Here is a 19303-nt window from a genome sequence, read left to right as displayed (position 1 = left end):
TGCTCCTGTACGGTGGGTGGGTGGGTCGCTCCCCAGTTCAGTGCTGCTCCCTGCCCAGCTCCACACTTGATAGGCAGGGTTGGAGAAAACGGCCGCACCAGCCCACACCAGCCCCTCCACAGCGCGCCAGAACTCCGCTGCTTGTTCATTTGTCTTAGAGGCGCAAGTTCACAGAGGCACCAGGGCAGAATGTTCCCCTCTCCCTGGGGCTGTCAACAAACCTCAGTCCCGCCTGTGAGGTTGCGGAGCCCCAGGTACGCGTTCAGGTTTCCACCCCACCCCCGCCTGGGAGCCGCGTCCCAGACAATATGGTGGCTGTGCTGAGCCCCGCCAGTAATGGCGCCGGGGGTCTGAGGAGACAAAGGTTACAGAGCCCCTCCGCCCAGGGCACACCAGCCGTGTTGCTTTGCTTTTTTTTCGTATTTTATGGGGGCCCCAGGTTGTTCAGCTCTGTAAACCCTCCCAGCCACGGTCCACAGCACCCTGCAGCCCCCCGAAGCTGCCTCTGTACCGCCAGCCCGAGTCCTAGGCCCCCTCAGGCAGCCTGTCCTGTCCCAGCCCTGCCGGTTCACGACTAGGGCTGAGGGGTCCCAGGGACCCTTTGCGCCGTTTAACTTTGTTCTGTCGGTCAAGGGCTCTTCCATACAGATCCGAGCCGCGAAGGCTCCCCCTCCGACCCTCTGGCGTCTCCGTTGGAGATGGGGAGACCCAGCGCTATTCCTCCTTTGCCGCTCCCTCCCCGCGAGACCCGTCCCGCACTGTTTTCGTTTTTCTTCTTTCTTTTTCCCTTTTCTCTTACCAAATTTGTGGCAAATTTTGCCTTCGAAGAAGGTGATGTTCTGTCAAAGTTCAGCAGGAGTTCTGAGTGGGCGGGTGGGTCCGTGGATGTCACTCTTGGTGTATTCGTGAGAGAGGGTGAGCTGCGAGCGTCCTTCTACTCCACCATCTTAGCCACTGCTAAGCCACGTTTTTCATTGATTTCCGCTTGGAGGAGGTACCGGGATTAAACCCAGAACCTCTTGTGTGCTGAGCATGCGCTCGACCAGTTGAGCTATACGCTTCCCCCGTAAGCCACGTTTTAAAGAAAGAACACATGCTAGGCTCTCTGCCTGTTTCTCCAGGATAATAATACAACCTGTAGCCCCAAGCCTCTCTAGCAGTCAGCCTCACCCTAGCTTGAAGCAGGGTCACTACAAATTTAAAAGAGAAGTTTTATTATTTAACTGCATTTATTGGGTGTGTACTAGGAATAAAGCATTCAAAGTGAGCAGTGCAGAGCTATAAAAGAAGTAAAAGGTCTGCTTCTCGTGCTCTAGGAGGGTGGTGTGAAGCAGAACAGAGGCATAATTGGAAAGAAGGGACAAGTTCTTCCATCCGTAAGAGCCAAAGCAGGTTCTAAAGTGAATAGTGTGCACAGAATGCTGCCCAGCTGACAATGCTCTCTCTACTCCTCTACTAAATCTGCATGGAAAGAATGAAAAATGGGAGGGAGAGAAAGAGAAAGGGTCCAGAGAGGCTGGTCTTACTACTATCTCTACTAAATGATGGTGCTTTTTCTCTTGCTTAAGTCCCATTCAGGTAATATGCACCCAATTCGCTCTACCTGTTCAACTTCACTCATTTTATTAGGCTCCACTAGAAATCCACTTTCTCCATAAAATTCCAGCAACTAGTTGAATATTCAGTTGTCTCTTTCTTCTCTGAAAACTTGATGGGTGTCTGGCTTGTACCTGACAGGTTAGCCCAACACAGAGCAGGGACTTTATATAAAAAAAAAATTAACAAGTAAATGGATGAAAAATATTTGGGAGGTGATCAGAGACACTAGGAAAAAATTCAGAGAACAAACCTTACAGTGTGACCCTGTCCTAAACATCTAATCAATCATTCAACTAATTTTTCATCGAGTGCCTGCTATGTCAGGTCCTGTGCTAAGTTCTAATGATACAAGACAGATATGGGTCCCTAATTTCAGTAATTGTAAAGTCAGACATTAATAAGTAAGTATAAATGTGATGCATGATGCAAAGAGTGAAGGAGAGGGAACTACTGGCAGGGAGAAATGGGATGATGGGCAACTTACCTGGAAAGGGTGTTGATAAATGCCTTTTAAGCCAAGATCTGACAGACGATTAGGAGTTATTTAGGTAAGCATGGAGGGAAGAGTGTCTTAGGGAATGGAGGTAACATGTGCAAAAGTCCTACAGGGTCAGGAGGTGTGGTGCATCCAGAGACCAAAGAATACTAGAGCTGGAGCTTAGAGAGTAAGAGAAAGACAGAAAGTAAAGCCAGAAAAGCAAATGGGACACAAACCACAGTGGGCTTTGTAAACCTGCTTGAATTAGTCAGGATGAGCTAGGTTATGCTGTGGTAATAAACAGCCCCCAGATCTCAGTGGCTTCACAAAGAAAAAGTTATTTCTCACCCATATTACATGTTGAGCATAGAATAGTGAGTGGCGGTGCTCACACAGCCACTAAGGAACCCAGACTAATGAGGCTGGGCCATCTTATCTCTGTGCCATCTGGAACACACAGACTTCCTAGTCTCATGGCAAGGTAAGAGTAAAGAAGAGTGCACTGTACGTCAGTGAGGGTCTCAGCTCAGTGACACTTGTCTCTCCCACTTATAGTCTGTTGGCCTGAACCAGTCACATAGTCCCACCAGTCACATAGTCCCACCAGTCTGGAAGTCAGCTGAGAAGTCTAGGGGACTACATGGAATATTTGCTGTGTATCAGCATCTGTGCCATATCATAAGAAGTCTGCACTTGACCTTGAAGTCCGTAAAAGCCTCTGAAAGATTTAAAGTCAGGCAGCGATTCCATCAGATTTGGGTTTCTTAAAGACTGCTCTGGCTGCAGTGGGAAAAATCACTTGAGGATGGGGAAGAAAAAAAGCAGAAAGACAAATTAAGAGGCTATGACATGGCTCAGTTAGAAGATGACCATGACCTTGACTGGTAGGTTGGACACAGGTAGATAGATTCAAGGACCTTTTAGAAGGCAGATCCACAGGACTTGGAGGTTGACAGAAGCAGGGGGTTGGGGAGAGGAAGTAGTCAAGGATCATGCCCCACTTTCTGATTTGCATGCCTAGTGTCACTGGTAGAGCTATTTACTGTATCAAATCCTTTGCTGAAGAGGAACAAAATGTTTGGGAGACAATAGTTAAGTCTCCAAGGACAGAGATTCACTACAACTAAGCCCTAGTCAGATACATAGGAGGTGCTTAAATTTTTGCAGATTAGAGCTTGCGTGGTCCCTTGTATTATTTCAAGAAGCTCCTTGATAGCTCGGGGCGGGGGGGAAGGGCACCACTGATTTTATTATCCATTTCTGATATTCTTTCTTCCAAAACATCTACATTTCATGATTATTCATTTGGATACTCTCCCCAGTACTCCACCTCTAAAATTAGTGATTACAGGCACCCTCACGATTATCATCCAACTAGCCATCATGTCATTCATCCTCCTAATTGCTCGGAAGGGAAGAGATAATCAAGTGGTTGCTCTAATCTGAGAACCTGGTTTTCAAAAATTACTTGAAATCTAAATTGAGCTTTTTAAAGCAGCACTTAAATTTTGACTCCAGTCATTTCATTAAGACCAGCACTTGCTGAGAACTCCTTAAGTAAGTTTTGAATTACCAGCATCATGCAAAACAATGGCAAGGAAGGAAAGCTTTCTTCTGAGAGTGGCGTGGGTTGTTTTTTTTTTCTTTTTTGGCATAAACAGGATTTTTCTTGTTAATGTATCATTTGAGGTATTGAACTACACCTGGATAAAAGAGTGGTAAAACAAACACTGAGCTCATGCCCGTTCTTGTCAGGACTTCTCCAGCGGGGCACGCCTGGGTTAAACGAACCTTGCTCAGCCCAATGAACCACAAGGATATTGTTTCAAATGAGTGGGAGCAAATTTAAAAGATCTACGATCCTTTCCTGACTGAGCTATTAATCACACTACCAGAGGACGGGGAAGACCTAGTCACGTGGGGCCCCTTGTCAATGTTGCTGATGGAAACTCTCATGCTGTTGCTCCCCTGGGGACAGAACGGTTTAGGTGGAGGCAGAAAAAATTAACTTATTTTGTTACGGAAACGACAGGCCAGCCAAGAAACAAGCACCACTCGGAGGGTTGGAATACTCAGATGTATTACGCCAGCTGGCTCAGAGGGGCTTCTGCTCCGAAGCTCTGAGCACCTCCAAGACATGCACATGAGGTTTTATAGGTAAAGTACAAGCTTGGGGTATTCGGCCAATAGGCATGGAACAGCTTTAGCAGCATCATTATCACAAAAGTGGAGGCAGGGAGGCAGCAAACCAACATTCCAAAGCCAGATATGTATCTTTGAAAATCCAGCTGGCTAGCAAAAAAAAAAACATGAACAGCAAACCAACACTAATTAACTTAGATTTACAAGTTAGTCTAGCAGAACTCAGAGGAATATTCTGATACTTAGATTTGTGAGTTATCTTGTTAGCCCAGCCCAGCCTCTCCTTCACATTCCTAGACTTGTGAGTTATCTTGTTAGACCAGCCCAGCTTTTCCTTCACAAATTCATTGTAGCTGTGAATGACCATAAAGAACTTTACTCAGTCAACTCGGAGAGTGCATATTCTCCTCTTGCTGGGTGAACAGTGAAGGGATGGGTGCTCTTGGGAACAGAAGACACTGACCCTGGTCCAGGCTTCCATCAGAACTGGCTGAAACAATTTCAGTGACTTCCCAGTTGATCTCCCTCCTTCCAGTCTGGCACTTCCAAATAGCAGCCAGAATGAGCTTTTTATGTATTTATTTTTATTTACATATAGTAAAAGTTGCTCTTTTGGTGTCTGTACATTCTGATAAATGCATACAGTATAACTACACCACCATCAAGATATAAAATAGTTCCCATATGATCCAGCAATCCCACTCCTGGGCATATATCTGAAGAAAACTATAATTTGAAAAGACACCTGCATCCCAATGTTCATAGCAGCACTATTTACAATAGCCAAGACATGGAAACAGCCTAAATGTCCACTGACAGATGACTGGCTAAAGAAGTTGTGGTACACACACACACACACACACACACACACACACACACACTGGAATACTACTCAGCCATAAAAAAGAAGAAAGTAATGCCATTTGCAGCAACATGAATGGACCTAGAGATTATCCTACTAAGTGAAGTAAGCCAGAAAGAGAAAGAAAAATATCACGTGATATCACTTATTTGTGAAATCTAAAAAAAAAATGAAACAAATGAACTTATTTACAAAACAGAAACAGACTTACATAGAAAATAAATTTAGGGTTACCAAAGAGGGAATGGTGTCAGGGGAGGAATAAATTGGGAGTTTGTGATTAGCAGATATAAACTTCTATATACAGAACAGATGAACAGCAAGGTCCTACTATATAGCACAGGGAACTATCTTCAATATCTTATAATAATCTATAATGAAAAAGAATATGATAAAGAACACATATATGTATAACTGAATCACTATACTGTACACCAGAAACTAACACAACATTGCAAATCAACTATACTTCAATTTAAAAAAATAGTTCTAACATCTCCAACAAATACGAGGGCAGGCTGCCCCTTTGTAGTCAGTTCCTTCCCTGACCCTGACCCCAGGCAACCACAGCTTCTGCATTTTTCCTTTTCCAGAATGTCATGGAGATGGAATCATACACAATGTAGCCTCTGGGGTCTGGCTTCCTTCACTTAACATAATGCCTCTGAGATTCCCCCATGTTGTCGGCGTATCAGTAGCTCGTCCATTTTTATTGCTGACCCATATTCCATTGCACAGATGTGCCAGAGTCTGTTATCTGTTCACCAAATGAAAGACATTGTGGTTGTTTCCAGTTGTTGGCAACTATGAATAAGGCCACTGTGAACATCTGCACACCAGTTTTTGAGTGAGCCTAAATTTCTGTTTCTCTTGTATAATTAACTCAGAGTGGGATTGCTGGGTCAGACACTAAGTATGTGTTTAACTTTATTAAGAAATTGCCAAACTGTAGCATGAGCTTTTAAAAGCCTAATTCAGATCATGTCACTCTCCTGCCTAAATCCTGCCAACGTCTTCCTAGTACACTGAGAATGAACTTGAAGCCGCCCCACCTTTTGTGATCCAGCTCCTCCCTGTCTCCGTGGCCTCCTCTTCACCACCTGCTCCTCACTTGCTCTGTTCCATCCCTCTCTCTGATTCTTTCTCATCTTTTTCTCAAAAAGGCTGAGCTTTCCCCTTCTTCATGATCGTTCCACCAGCTTACAGTCCCTCTGCCTGGTGTTCTTACTCCACACCTTCACATGGCTGGCTCCCCCTTGTTATCTGTGTCTCAGCTTAAACATCGCCTTCTCAGCACGTGTTCCTTGACCACACCTCCCAAGTCTAAAGCAGCCACCTCCCCCAGTCACCCCCTGTCACATCAGAGCACTCATCACTGCCTGATATTTTCTTGCTCAGCTGCTGCCACACTAGCTTGCCATTTATAAGTCACTCCTGGGCCTCACCATTCTTTTCCTTAAAGTGGACATAATAATGCACCTTCTTCTACTTGATGATTTATTTTCATGATATTACAAGCTTTTTGAGGCAGGAACTACATCATCTTTAAAATGTTCTATCTCAGCTATATTAATCATCTAAATCACCTGCACACTGTCATTAAAAAGTTCTTAGATGAAGAAAAAAAAGTTCTTAAATGGGCAAATTCCCTTTCTCTCTATAGCTGAATCTCTAAATTAGAATGAGACATGTGGTTTTAGAGAGCACCTGGTGACGATCATAATGATGGCGATTTAGGTAATTGTACAGAGACATTTACCCTTTTGTCAGCAGATTTCGGATTTCTGAAGGAAAGGAACTCATGGGGCCCTTGGTGGGGCGGGTACACAAAACATAGTGCAGTCAGTGGTCGTGCTAGAGCTTGCTGGAGCCAGATGGCAAGAGTCGGATGTTATGTTTTCAGGAAGCTTGCTAGCCAGCTGTTAAGCCATTGGCAGATATTTGCACCACAGAAATTGGTAAACTCTACAAATGGGGGGGAGTTGTTTGTTTGTTTGTTTGTTTGATGTATCAGCACACCACTGACTAAGTGGTGATGAGATAAGTGTATTTAAAGGAGATAGAAAAAGATGGTCTTAGCTTAAAGATTGAGGGTCCCGAATGGATTTGTACTCTGGCTCAAACCCTTATCAAGTGTATGAACTTGAGCAACTTCATCCACACATTACTCCACACTCACTCACTCCCTGAGCATCCAGGCTGGGTTCCAGCATGGAATACATGTCTAAGGCCCCTGCCCTCCAGTAGCGAACAGTCCAGCAGAGGAAAGGACATGATTGACGTGTGGAGTGGGAAAGCATCAGGGCTGCAGGAACACTGAGAAGGGTGAGCAGCCAAGCTGGGGTCGGGGTGGGGGAATTCAGGGGTGATTATAGGAAGTGGGGAGGGTCCTCCAGGTAAAGAAGGCTCGGATGAGGCTGAGAGAAATCAGTAAAGGAAGAGTCCAATCGATTGAGGAAGAGTATCGTGGCTTATTTTAGCTTCTTTGGACCTCAGTAAAAGAGTCATATCTATGATGTAACAGAATGGACTGATATAGCAAAGTAACTGGGACATGTTGAGAAGAGATGGAAGCTGACCAAGGAGTGATGACTGAGGTGACAGCATCTGAGCTGGCTTCAGACTAGCCCAGTAGGACTCAGCTATTCACATGAGATCAGGATGACTAAATTCTCATCAGACCTTTTGTCTTTTCAGCCAAACCTCACAGCAAGACACCTCCTAGAGAAGAACAAAGGTCATCAGTCATCCCGCACACAAAGCCTGTCCCTCGTGTCCTCATCCTCCAGGGGCAAAGCAAGCAACACGCCCACCCTCCAAAGGGGCCCAGGGTCCCGGAGGAAGGGGCCTGGGCAGTTCTCCATCACAACAGCCTTGAACACTCTCAACAGGATGGTCCATTCCCCCTCGGGGCGCCACATGGTGGAGATCAGCACCCCAGTGCTCATCAGCTCCAGCAACCCCTCTGTGCTCACCCAGCACATGGAGAAAGTGGATGCTCTTCCCAGCTCTGTGGGGCAGGTAGGGAGCAACCTCGGGGATAAGGGCACCTTGGAGTTGAGCAGGTGACCCACACCATGTCACAAGCAATATTGGATGTAAGCACTCATAATGCATGAATAATAACTAATGTCACATGTATTACCTGCCCAAGCTGTATATACATGGTCTCATTTCATCCTTGAAACAGCCTGTGAGCTCGGTATTATTATTATTATTATCCCCATTTTATAGATGAGGAAACTGAGGTTAAGAGGACGGGGGTGGCTTTCCCATGCTAAGAGCCATGGTATGGTTCCTGTCCTCTGGAGAACTTCCCTGCAGGGTGATAATGGCCTCTGTTCACTGGGATCACAGTTTGACATTCACTGTGCCATCCTGTGGGAATTTACTAGGCATGACGTGGGAAGGAAGGAAAAGAAAGGAAAAAGAGCTATAGGTTCTTGGGTGTTTTCAGGACTGGCTACGTAATTTGCAAGGCTCCATGAAAAATGAAGTTGCAGGGCAAACGTGATGAAGAATTTCAAAATGGCAGCAGCAGAGCATCAAACCAAGTGAAGGGCCCTTCTCAGCACAAAGCCCTACACATGTCAGACACCATGAAGTCAGCCCTGGGTATTTTCATCTAGAGCATCTAGTAAGATAATGTATATAACATGTTTAGCACAATGCCTGGCACAAACTAAGCCCCCAATAAGCATTAGCTCTTAATACTATATTATTAATACTATGACTGTTCTTATAAGCCTAGCCACCAAGTTGCCAACTGAAGGGAGATAAGCTGAGGGGTAGTTGTGGCAATCCAGAAGCAGAAGGGCTTCTAACAGCATGAGGCTATTTAGGTTGAAGGGTCCTTTAAAAGATGAAGGAGGGGAGGTGTGAGGCAAAGTAATTAAGAACTGCATGCTGGGTGTTCTGCTGAAAACACTCTGGAACCACACAGGTGGCAACTTGAAAGGACAAACCTCAGCTTGCACTGATGTTTTTTTTTTCCAAAGCTGTAAATTTTGTTTTTAAACATGAATCTCTACCCTGGGATTAAATGACTTAATTGGACTCTAATCCCTTTTTAACAAGACAAGGAGGAGGAGAAAGTCAAGGGCTCCTCCAAGACCTGTGTGCTGGTCTGAAAATAAAACAGTCCCCTCCTCCAGCACCTCATACGTTATACCGTTGTCTGTATCTCTAGGAGGCTGGCTCTTCGTGTAATTCTGCCCGCCACTTGCACCACGTACACACACACACACACACACACACACACACACACACACAATTACACTCGCCCTGCCACATACACTCTCCTTGCAATAAAAAAAAAACAAACCATGAAATTTCATCGCTTTCCTACACACAGTCCAAGTGCCTTCTTACAAGTACATAACACACTCTGTGCCCAAAATTCTCCACCCACTCCCATCCCTAACACCCACACACATACAAACATACACACATACACACATACAGGGGCCTGTCACTCTCAGTTAAGCCAAAGACCAGCAGAATTTTTCTGAAACATTCTTTCTACATAGACATAGAGGTATGAAGTTCAGCCCACATGCAGTAGATCCAGGCTAGCCCACTCAGCTGTAAGTTGGGTTCCTAAAGGATTTAGCCTAGAGTCACTTCCTGTGCACCTTTTTAATTCTCTTTCTTGGTCATTTACCCCACTGACAGAGAGGCTGGACTGCAGTGGAGAATCCTAGGAGGATTCAAAACAAGTAGGATTCCTTCCTAGTTTTCACAGATGGTGAGAGTTCCAAAGGGTGACATTTGCATACCCTCTTCCCAGGGAACCACTGCTCGGTACTGATGGCCTTTTCTCACTTCAGATGGCTGTGGATTATAAGTAATTTCTCTATGCTGGCCCAGATGTTGTTAAAACCTCACTCTTAAAATGTCACATTTATGAGCTACATCTAAAGATGAGTGGAAAGTGGAACAAATGAAAAGTTCTCCTGCTTCCTTTTTCTCTAACACCCTTGAGAGTTTTGGTCGAGTCCAGCTCACCAGGCTCCCCCTACCTTCCCCATCTCAGCACTCTGCATAGCATGTAGTCCCTAGTAGGTACCCAATAAATCAAGGAATCCAGACTTTTGACTTAAACATCTGGGCAGACAGTGGTGACGTATACACAGACAGGGAAGACTGGAGGAGGAATTGTTTCCTGTGGAAAGATCACAGGTCAGCGTAACTCTTTCAACCAATAGACATCTGTTGAGTGCTTACCAGTCACCATAGTGAGTCCCGGGGATTCTACTACCAAAACAATAACAACAATAATATCAAACACTTACTGAAAGTAAAAGGATTGATTGAATGATTGATTGATTGATTGATCGATAGATAAATAGATAGAGAGGGAGATAAATAGAAGGATGGATGGATGGATGGATAGATAGATAGATAGATAATAGGTAGGAAGGTAGATAGATAGGTAGATGATCTTTTTTTGTTGCCTATCTCCTGAGTCCTGCCCTTCATCCTTAAATATGGTAAAGAGCCTTTGTAGGGGAGGTATTCTCACCACTTTACAGCAAAGTAATTAAGGCCCCAAAAGAAAAAAGGCCTGGCCAAATTTCATGTAATTAGTAATTATAAGTGATACTACTTTTATGTTCACAGAATTATATGAAATTTTTTTAATACTTTAGCAAAACTCTAATGCTTTTTTCTCCAAAGAATAGTAAGTTAATAAAGGTGCAGGTGGCATGCGGACATGGCAAAAACTCTGGAGGCAGGAGGCAAGCAGTTTGGAATGCAATGATACAGAGTCAATATGGCGTAGCTAGAACATGTAAGAAGGGCCAAGAAGCAGAGAGGAGGGTGCTCGTTAGCTTCTGTCTTAGTGACCGGGGAGAAAGAGGGATATTTGAATATTTGAATGTCAGCCCTTCTGTGATGGTGGCATAAAAAGTCCGAGAACATTTTTTAGGGAAGAGCCGCTTGAAAGCATGTTCAGGCCTCACCAGTTAGACAGAGGGGCTTGGACGAGTAAGAGGTTGATTTTCTGAAAGCAGCTCTAAAGAAACAGTAAAGAGAAGTCTTGGGTTGTCCCTCAAGTCCTAAACAACAAAGGGGAGCAATTCCTGTCTTCTCACAAAGAGAAGCTAAAGCAGGGGTTTTTGTTTTCCTAAAGTCGTTGTGTCTTCCCACCTGACACACCCAACTAGAACGTCAGGAAGTGACCGCAAAGACGAACTCCGGGCTAAAAACAACTGTACTGGAGAACAATTCAGGATTAGACGTGAAGACTCTGAGTAGGTTCTCTGGGAAACTGTGGTGGAGGAGGTTAAGTAGGAGGGTTGGAACCAATGCAGCTGGCCTTTCGGGGAGTCCTGGGTCTTATCTCTGGGTCTGTGATGAGAAGGGATGCTGTAGGAAGAGAAAAAGAAGCCAACTGCCTGGGACCCGAGTCAGAATGGAGTCCTTCAGCAATGGCTCTCAAGGGAAGTCACAGGTGCCAGGCTCACCCTGGAGACCCTTAAAACAGACTTGCTCAGCATGTGAAGTCTGTTTGTCCCCTGAGTCCCACACTCACAGAACTCAGCCTCTTCCTCCCCTCCCCATCCCACCCTCTCCAGCCCCCTCCTTCAGCCTGCCCCTCCTGGACCAGACCCTGGGAGGGGAGCTGCCGTGCAGCTGGAAAGCCTGTCGTCATTCCAGGGCGCTGCCTTTCCCTCACCGCCGACACGCAGTCCATCAGCAAGCTCGTCTTGCCACCTCAGTAGCAATGGCTTCTGTCCATTCTATCCCACCGCCTTGGTTTTGGTCCTCATCGTGGCTTCAGCCTCCTCCTGGTCTCCCAGGACCTCGCTCATTCCTACACCTCACCCCGCCAGCCCCCTTCCCCCATCCACCTCCCAGCGTGGCCTCCATAACAATCCCTTGAAAACCTAAATCTTTTGGGCAGCTTCTCTTCCCCAAACCACTAATGGTTCCCTACAATCCTCAGGAGCAGTAACACCTGCTGTTTATTCAGTGACCACTGAAAGCCAGACACTGTAATAGACGACTTACAGACATGATGACTATCCCAACTGTTCAGGTGTCGTGTGTCCATTTTAGCGAGGAAACAGGAAAATCAGGTCACTTTCCCAAAGTTTCAAAGCTAGAAACAGACCCAGGATTTGAGGGCAGACCTGTGCCCTCTCCCCTAAATGAGTTAAGGCATTCTAACTTCTTGTTTGTTTTTATTTGGCTGGGGGGTGGGGTGGGGGGGAGCAGGAATCAGATTGATTGATTGATTGATTTTAAATGGAGGTACTGGGGAATTGAACCCAGGACCTCACACATGCTAGGCATACACTACCACTGAGCTACACCCTCTCCCTGAGTTAAGGCATCCTAGGCCCTCCATGATCTGGCTGCAGCCCCGCTTCCAGCCTCCACACACATGCACACACGAGTGGGAACACACAAGGATCTACTCAACATTCGGAAGCACATTGTATACTAGGTCACCTCTTGGCTTTCTGTCCTCGTATCTGGCATGTGCCTACATTATTCTAGGCAATGAACAAATATTTGTGGGATAAATAAATGCTGCTCCTCCCGGCATTTATTTTTGGTGCATTTGCCTGTCACAGTCACACCCAGACCCCAAAGCCCTGTATGCATACCATTTCTTCAGGTAAACTTGCTACCCACTCTTCTGCAGAATTAATCTCTTTCCCCTGTGTTCACGTCACACTGCTTACACTTGTGTTCTTTGTACTGTAAGTACCCCATAGGTATCTTATCACCATGCTCGCTAGATTGAAACTTCTTAAGGGCAGGGGTGGTGTTTTATTCATTTATGTTGCTGTTGACTTTCCAAAACCCCAGGAGGGGTTTCTAGTAACATACAGTGCCTCAAGAATCAAACACAAAGACAGAAGCCTCTGACTGACTTAAACCAATCTCGTTGTCCTCCTCTGATCATCCAGAAAAGAAAAGAGGTGAGACAAAGAGGGGAAAGGCAGGTCCCTGAAGTCAGGGTGAGGAATGTGACTCTTTCCCCCAGGCCTGCTCCATCCCATTCCAGGAGGATAATGACAAGTCCACCTATCTTTCAGGAGCTCCTGGGAGGATAAGCTATCACGTGCCTTAGGGAATTCTGAGGTCTATAAAACCGAATCTCCTTTTAATGTTATATTTGAAATATTCTGAATAAAGTAATTTCCAGGAGCTTCAGCTCTAAGTTCAGATCCCCTCCCCAAGTGCCCCTTGGTCTCCATCTTTCACAGAAGTCTCCCAACCCAACTTTACAGTTCTCAGGACTGCCAGGAGAGAGGGTTTTTATTTAGTAGTAGGATCATTTTTGTTCCTTTGGACACACTCTCCATGCTCCTTTTTGTTTAGGATGCTCAGCTAGTCCTCCTTCTGAGGTAATTGACAGAAGGTTATCCTATGTTTTGTTTATATTCTTATTTTGACATCTCCCAATATAAATTTCTTTAATCTTTGCAGTTTTCACACAGCACATCCCTACCGACAGATGATGCTGTCAGAGTTCTCTTGCGCTGGCCAGACTGGCCCCAAGAGCCGTGGGTGAAAAGTGGGAGCTTCCATTAAATGGACACCCATCCCCTCAAACTGTTCTGCTCCGTGTCACTGTGATCTGCCCCAAAGTACATTCTATGGGGCCTTGAAATATGTTTATTAAATTTTTAAGAACGTACCCCGACCCCCCGCCCAGTGGAGACAGCCCCGTAAACTGTCGCCCTCACCCTCTGCTCTGCCAGGTCCCCCTGGGGAAAGAACTGCCACAAGGAAGCAGTGCTGTGGGCACAAGAAACCACTCCAGCTTCAGACCCAGACCCTCTTCCCCGTCCCCAGGGGGAGACTTCGGACAAGCCTGTAGCTTCTCTTAAGTTTCGGTTTCCATCAAGAACAGGAATAACCCCTACCTCACAAAGTTGTTGAGAAAATCAAAGACGTGAAGAGTGTCAAGTGCTTGGCTCCCACTTCTGTTACAGTTGCTATTATTTAAAATGTTAGCCGTCACACTTCCTTAGCAGTCAGTTGCTAGATCTCTCTTCAGTTGCTCTCCTATAAATGTTTTTGAACATTTTTTTATCAGAAAATTTCAAACATCCATAAGAGTGAAGAGAAGATTATGAATCCTCCTATTCATATCACCCAGTCTCAGCAATGAACCCACTTATGGACCAATCTTATTTCAGTTATATCTCCACTCACGAACCTGCTCCCCAATGGAGTTATTTGAAAGCAAAGCTCAGACATCATCTCATTTCGTCCATGCACAGCTCAGCATCGCTTTAAAAATTTCAGTGAGCATTTTCTTCTAAGAGTTTCACATAAGCATGATCCCAATATCATACACTAGGAAATGGATCACTGTTTCTTAAAAACAGTAAGTATTCCGTGTTCAAGTGTCTGTATTTGCCTCATAATTTTTTTACAAGATGGTTTGTTTAAATGGCATCCAGTTGAGGTAAACACCATGCATTGGGTCGATATGTCTATTAGATTTCTTTCATTCTACAGGTCCTCTCACACACTCATGCTTTCTGTCTCATCTTTTGTCATGGATATGTTTTAAAAAGTCACCTGTCCTGTTGAATTTTACACATTCTGGATCTTACTGGTGGCATCTTTGCAGCATTAACACACCCCTGTCTACTATCCATAAGGAGCCATTCATGACCATTTGTTTGGGGTTGCAAAATGGCAACATTCCAAATCCGTCATTCCCCCTGGTCTTTTTTTAAGCTGCAGTGCTTCTATTAGATTGACTCGTGCTAAGAAGTGAGTGTGTGTAAAATCCTCTACTGTGAGTGTTCCCTGAATCATTTCGCAATGATGTCCAAACCTGCATCTCATGGGCCTTCAGCATATACTTAGGGGAATCCAAAGTTCATGCCTCAACCACTATATATTCCACCCCCTGCTGCCCCCACCACCCCTCTGTTTCTCTTTGTCTCTCTCCCTTGTTTGTTCCAGGGTATTCCCCTTGTTCCAAAGACAGGACTCATTTCTCACCACCTTCTCTGCTGGCATGTTTGCCATCACTGAACGGCCACCCCTTTTTCCACTGGCCACTGCCAGCCGGGCTAATCTCTCCCGCCTGCCTGTGCCAGTCTCCCTGTTGACATCCTTATCTCTGCCCTCAGGCTGGCCTCCGCCTCCTGGCCCCTTCGGGCCTGTGTTCATTCCCCTGCCCCTCCTGAGGACTGGCTCCCACAGCCAGGCTAAGACCAGGAGGAAAAGACGGGGTCTGTTCAGCCTAGAGAAGAGAGGGCTGCAGGGTTGATGTGGGAACAGGAGATGGCTTTACTTTTCCAAACTTGGGTTTATAGACTGGTTGTGTGTTCCCATGTATGGAAGAGGAAAGGAACATAAATCAGCACAGGAAGGATTTCGTGAGGTACAGGGAGAAATCTCTACCACCACACAGAATGTCAGAAAGTAAATAATGAAAATGCCGAAGGAGCCTGTGGAAGCTGTTGATGGATTTCAGGGTGGTTCTTATTTTTCCCCTGAGAGGAAGGCAGCTGAGTATAAATGGAAGGGCTCTGAGTCAAGTGAAGCTTCATGCCATGGCTTTGCCACCTAATAACTGACGGTGAACTGAGGAACTTACCCATTGAGCCTCAGCGTCCTCATCTGCAAAATGGGTAGGTCCTTCCATGCGAGGTCTTTGCCAGGATGAGCTATAACTCAGGGAACTGCAGCCGTCTCTCTTCCCTGCTTTCCTCCAGGCAGAGCTTTCAGAATACAGCATATATATCATCATTTGTGGGAGCGAGGAAAACCCCTGGCTTCAGCCAAAATCTAGATGACACTTCCAATCTGAATTCCCTACGATATATTTTTCACAGCTGCTAGCAGTTGTGGAGGTGGTCTGGCCTCATTTTACATGTAAGAAAACTGGCAAGAAAAAGTATCTCCCTAACAGACTCAAGGTCTTCCCCCAAAATAAAATAAATGAACTGCAGTTTAAGACAGGAGAAAGAGTCCTTTTACTGTCTCATTTAATGCCTCATCCTTGAGCCACATAGTCCCAGTTGCAGCAACGATTATTGGCACGAGACAGGTGCCTGTCACCTCCCCGGTCAGGCTGAAGTTAGGTCCGTGCGCTGCCGCCCGTCAACAGCACGGCCCTGGGGGCGGCGCTCTGCCTCCCCGGCTCTGGCTTTCTACGCGGAATGATAGAATGCCCTGGGCAGAGTATGCTGTGGCTCTGTTAGCAGAGCGCACCCTGAAGGTAAAACCAGCGGGAAGAGCAGTTGCTATGATTTAGTGAGTGATGGTCACGGTTGTGATTCCTCTGGTCCTCTGCTGAAGCGCACGTTCACACAACAGTGCTGTTGCCTTTCTGGCTCCTGCAGAGCTTTCTCGGCCCCACCAGGTGTCAGGTAGAGTTCTTATTCAAGACCTTCTTGAGGGAGAAGCAGTGTAGTGAGAGGATGAACATAAGGGCTTTAGGGTCAGCCAGCTCCGGGTGGGACTCTCACGCTGCCTCTTACTGAGCAGTGTAACACTGGGCAAGTTACTTAATCTCTCTGGGCCTCGGTTTTTCCATCTGTAAGATGGAACTGATGTGATGCCTTGTATTTTTTTTTTAACCTCATTAAGATTGCTGGGAGGATAAAATGAGGTGATGCATGTACCTGAGATAATGGCCAGGGCTTGGCAGTGGTAAATGGCTCTATAAATGTTCACTCTGTGATTAATGGTGGGTCAAGTCAGGAATCTGAAAGCATCCCCTCTCCCCATGGCCCCAGGGCTGGCCTGTGCAGACAGGCCTCACTGACAGGGCCATCCGCCAGCAGCACGCTGAGGAAGGATGACCTGTCAGAGCCTGCCTTCGAGTGCAAAGCCTTCCCAAAGTCCCAGGGCTCCCCTGATAAGCAGTGACAATTCTGGAAGGAGGGAAGGAGGATGACTTTTGTCTTTTATCTAGGAGGCCCCTGGGGGAACTGTACTTGCTCAGCTCAGACTCTTAGCTGTACGGAGGGGTCACAGGAGGGAAGCCAAGAAGAAAGACTTTGGACAAAGGAGGACGCCAGGGTGGAGACCAGGCAGGGCTGTCTGTCCACTATTTTCTGTTTGCACAGCTTTCTCTGTAAGTTGCATCCTCACCTGGTATAGTTAGTTGCCCAAGCCCCTCATGGCCCACCAGTGAAGCAGCCAACAAAGAGCTGTTGGGTGCCACCCATGCACCCAGCACAGGCAACACAGGGGACAAGGCAGACACAGTCCCTACACTCATGGAACCTCCACACCAGCAGGGAAGACAAACCGAACAAAGTGTTACAAATACCTGATTACAAGATTATAGGTGTGCAAAGTGCCGTGAGGTTGAAGGATGGGAATGAAGGGAGTCTGAGGGAGGTCAGGGAAGCCTGCCTGGAGGAGGTGACCTTCAGGTGGAGATCTGAAGGTTAACAGAAGTCAGCCAGGTGGTAAAAGGAGGTGAAGGGGGGTGCCCGCATGCTCCTCTCCTCAGCCCTGGCAGCCCAGTTCCCTTTAGACCCAAGTTGCACCAGTAAACACCAGCACTTGGGGGCACCACGAGGCCTGCAGTCATTGGCTCCTAGCCCTACCCAAGTTCCCCGAAGTCCTCTGGGGAGAAACCATTCTGGTTTCTGGTGACCAAAGCAAGTTCTGTAATTAACTCTGCTGCTTAGCTTGTTTCTTTGATTCAGCATTTCTCCAGCGAGAGGTTAAACTTTACATCATTATTCTGCCCAATTAATCCTGGCAGGCGAGCCACTCAGGAGCCCCAGCCCTGCCCGGGTGGAAAAGGGAGCGGCCCAGCTTTTGCCTCAGACATCTTAACACAGACTCTTTAGCTCTGGGAGCCAGGAGCAAGGGTCACTGTTCCCGAGGCCACTGGGGCCTGCAACGCATATGCACACACTCAGAATTCAGCAAGAAGGGAGAACAGGAGAAGCAAGATAAAAAAAAAAAGAGAAGAGAGGGGCATAGGACAGCAGACAGGGACAAGGAGGGTGGCAGAGAGAAACGTGAGGGGCACAGACATTCCTTAATGTTACAAGGCTAAGACTTGCAAGGACTCAGTGACAGCATCTTTCACAGAGACTGGTCAGGAACTGAATGAGATATTCACATGCAGAAGGATTTTGCAACCTTAGCACTGCAGGCATTTGGGGTCAGGTAATTCTTTCTTGGGTGGACTGTCCTATGCATGTAGGGTGTTTCACAGCATCCCTGACCTCCACCCACTAGATACCAGGAGCATCCCCCATCAGACGTTGTCAAACGTCCCCCGGGGTCAAAATCGGCCCCAGCTGGGAACCGCCAATGAAGTAAATAGCAAAGGGCCTGGTGCACAGTAAATGCAGAATAAATGGCAGCTAACATAACAAGTGTGCAAGGCAAACGCCTTTTCTGAATAGCAGACCCTTCTTCCCAAACACATCTTAGAATATAAGGGCTTTGGAGAAAACCAGAACTTTCCAAAGGTGGGACAGCTAGACTTGTCAGTGCTGTCACTGGAAATGTGCCAACAGAGACGTGCCCGGGCTGGAGAAACTGAAGGCACCCACGTATTGACTGGATTGTTGGAACAGGTCCACTTTCCACTCTGCTCGGCTCGAAGGGAAAGGAGCTAATGTTGTGACAAGGGTAGCAGGTGCCTGGCCCCATGCCAGGTCTTACATACAAACCAGCCTCTGTGAGTACTGTGAATAGATGTTATTATTTCCATGTTAGATGGAGGAATGGTGACCCAGAGAGGCTAAGTCACTAGCTCAACGTTACTCAGCAAGTGCAATCCAGGATTTGGGTTAGAACCCGAGTTTGACTCTCTTCCAAGCCCACACTCTCTCTCCACCCAAGTGGCAGGAGTGGGGCTTCTCATAGGCTGACTTGATAGTTCACAGCAAGAGTTTAGGAGTAATTTGGGGGCAGCAGCCAGGCTCAGTGGGAAGGAGTGATGGGACTGACTAGCAACGTCCGTCATGGGCCCAGGAGTAGGAAAAGGGGGCCCATGGCCACGTGTTTGCCATCCGTGTACAGGCTCATAATCCAAGATTTAGTGAGTCTGTATCATCCAGGCTGGTGTTATCTGGGGGCTACACTGGACTAGGGTACATCTGGGTTTGTTCAGCAAATTAGGTGCTTTCTCAAGGCATGAGCTGAAAACCAGGTCCTCTCCATAGCGGAGGGTTTCTACAGAGGGCGCCAGGGACACCTTCTTAACAAATTGTTCTCATGGAAAAACAAGATATAAGCCCCTAACACAAGCCTTT

The 19303-nt window shown here is 46.5% G+C and overlaps 1 protein-coding gene across 5 annotated transcripts in view; it reads left to right on the top strand.

The window, feature by feature from the left end:
* Nucleotides 1-19303, top strand: part of SH3RF2 (SH3 domain containing ring finger 2) — a 123399-nt gene that overhangs the window by 62924 nt on the left and 41172 nt on the right. For all 5 annotated transcript variants that reach the window (XM_031671778.2, XM_072955557.1, XM_031671767.2 and 2 more), the window contains exon 5: nt 7779-8102. In XM_031671778.2, coding sequence (XP_031527638.2) covers nt 7779-8102 — 324 coding nt within the window. The remainder of the gene's footprint in view (nt 1-7778; nt 8103-19303) is intronic.

Source organism: Vicugna pacos, chromosome 3 (assembly GCF_048564905.1).
Source record: "Vicugna pacos chromosome 3, VicPac4, whole genome shotgun sequence".
NCBI lineage: Eukaryota > Metazoa > Chordata > Mammalia > Artiodactyla > Camelidae > Vicugna > Vicugna pacos.
This window is presented reverse-complemented; position numbering and strand designations above follow the sequence as displayed.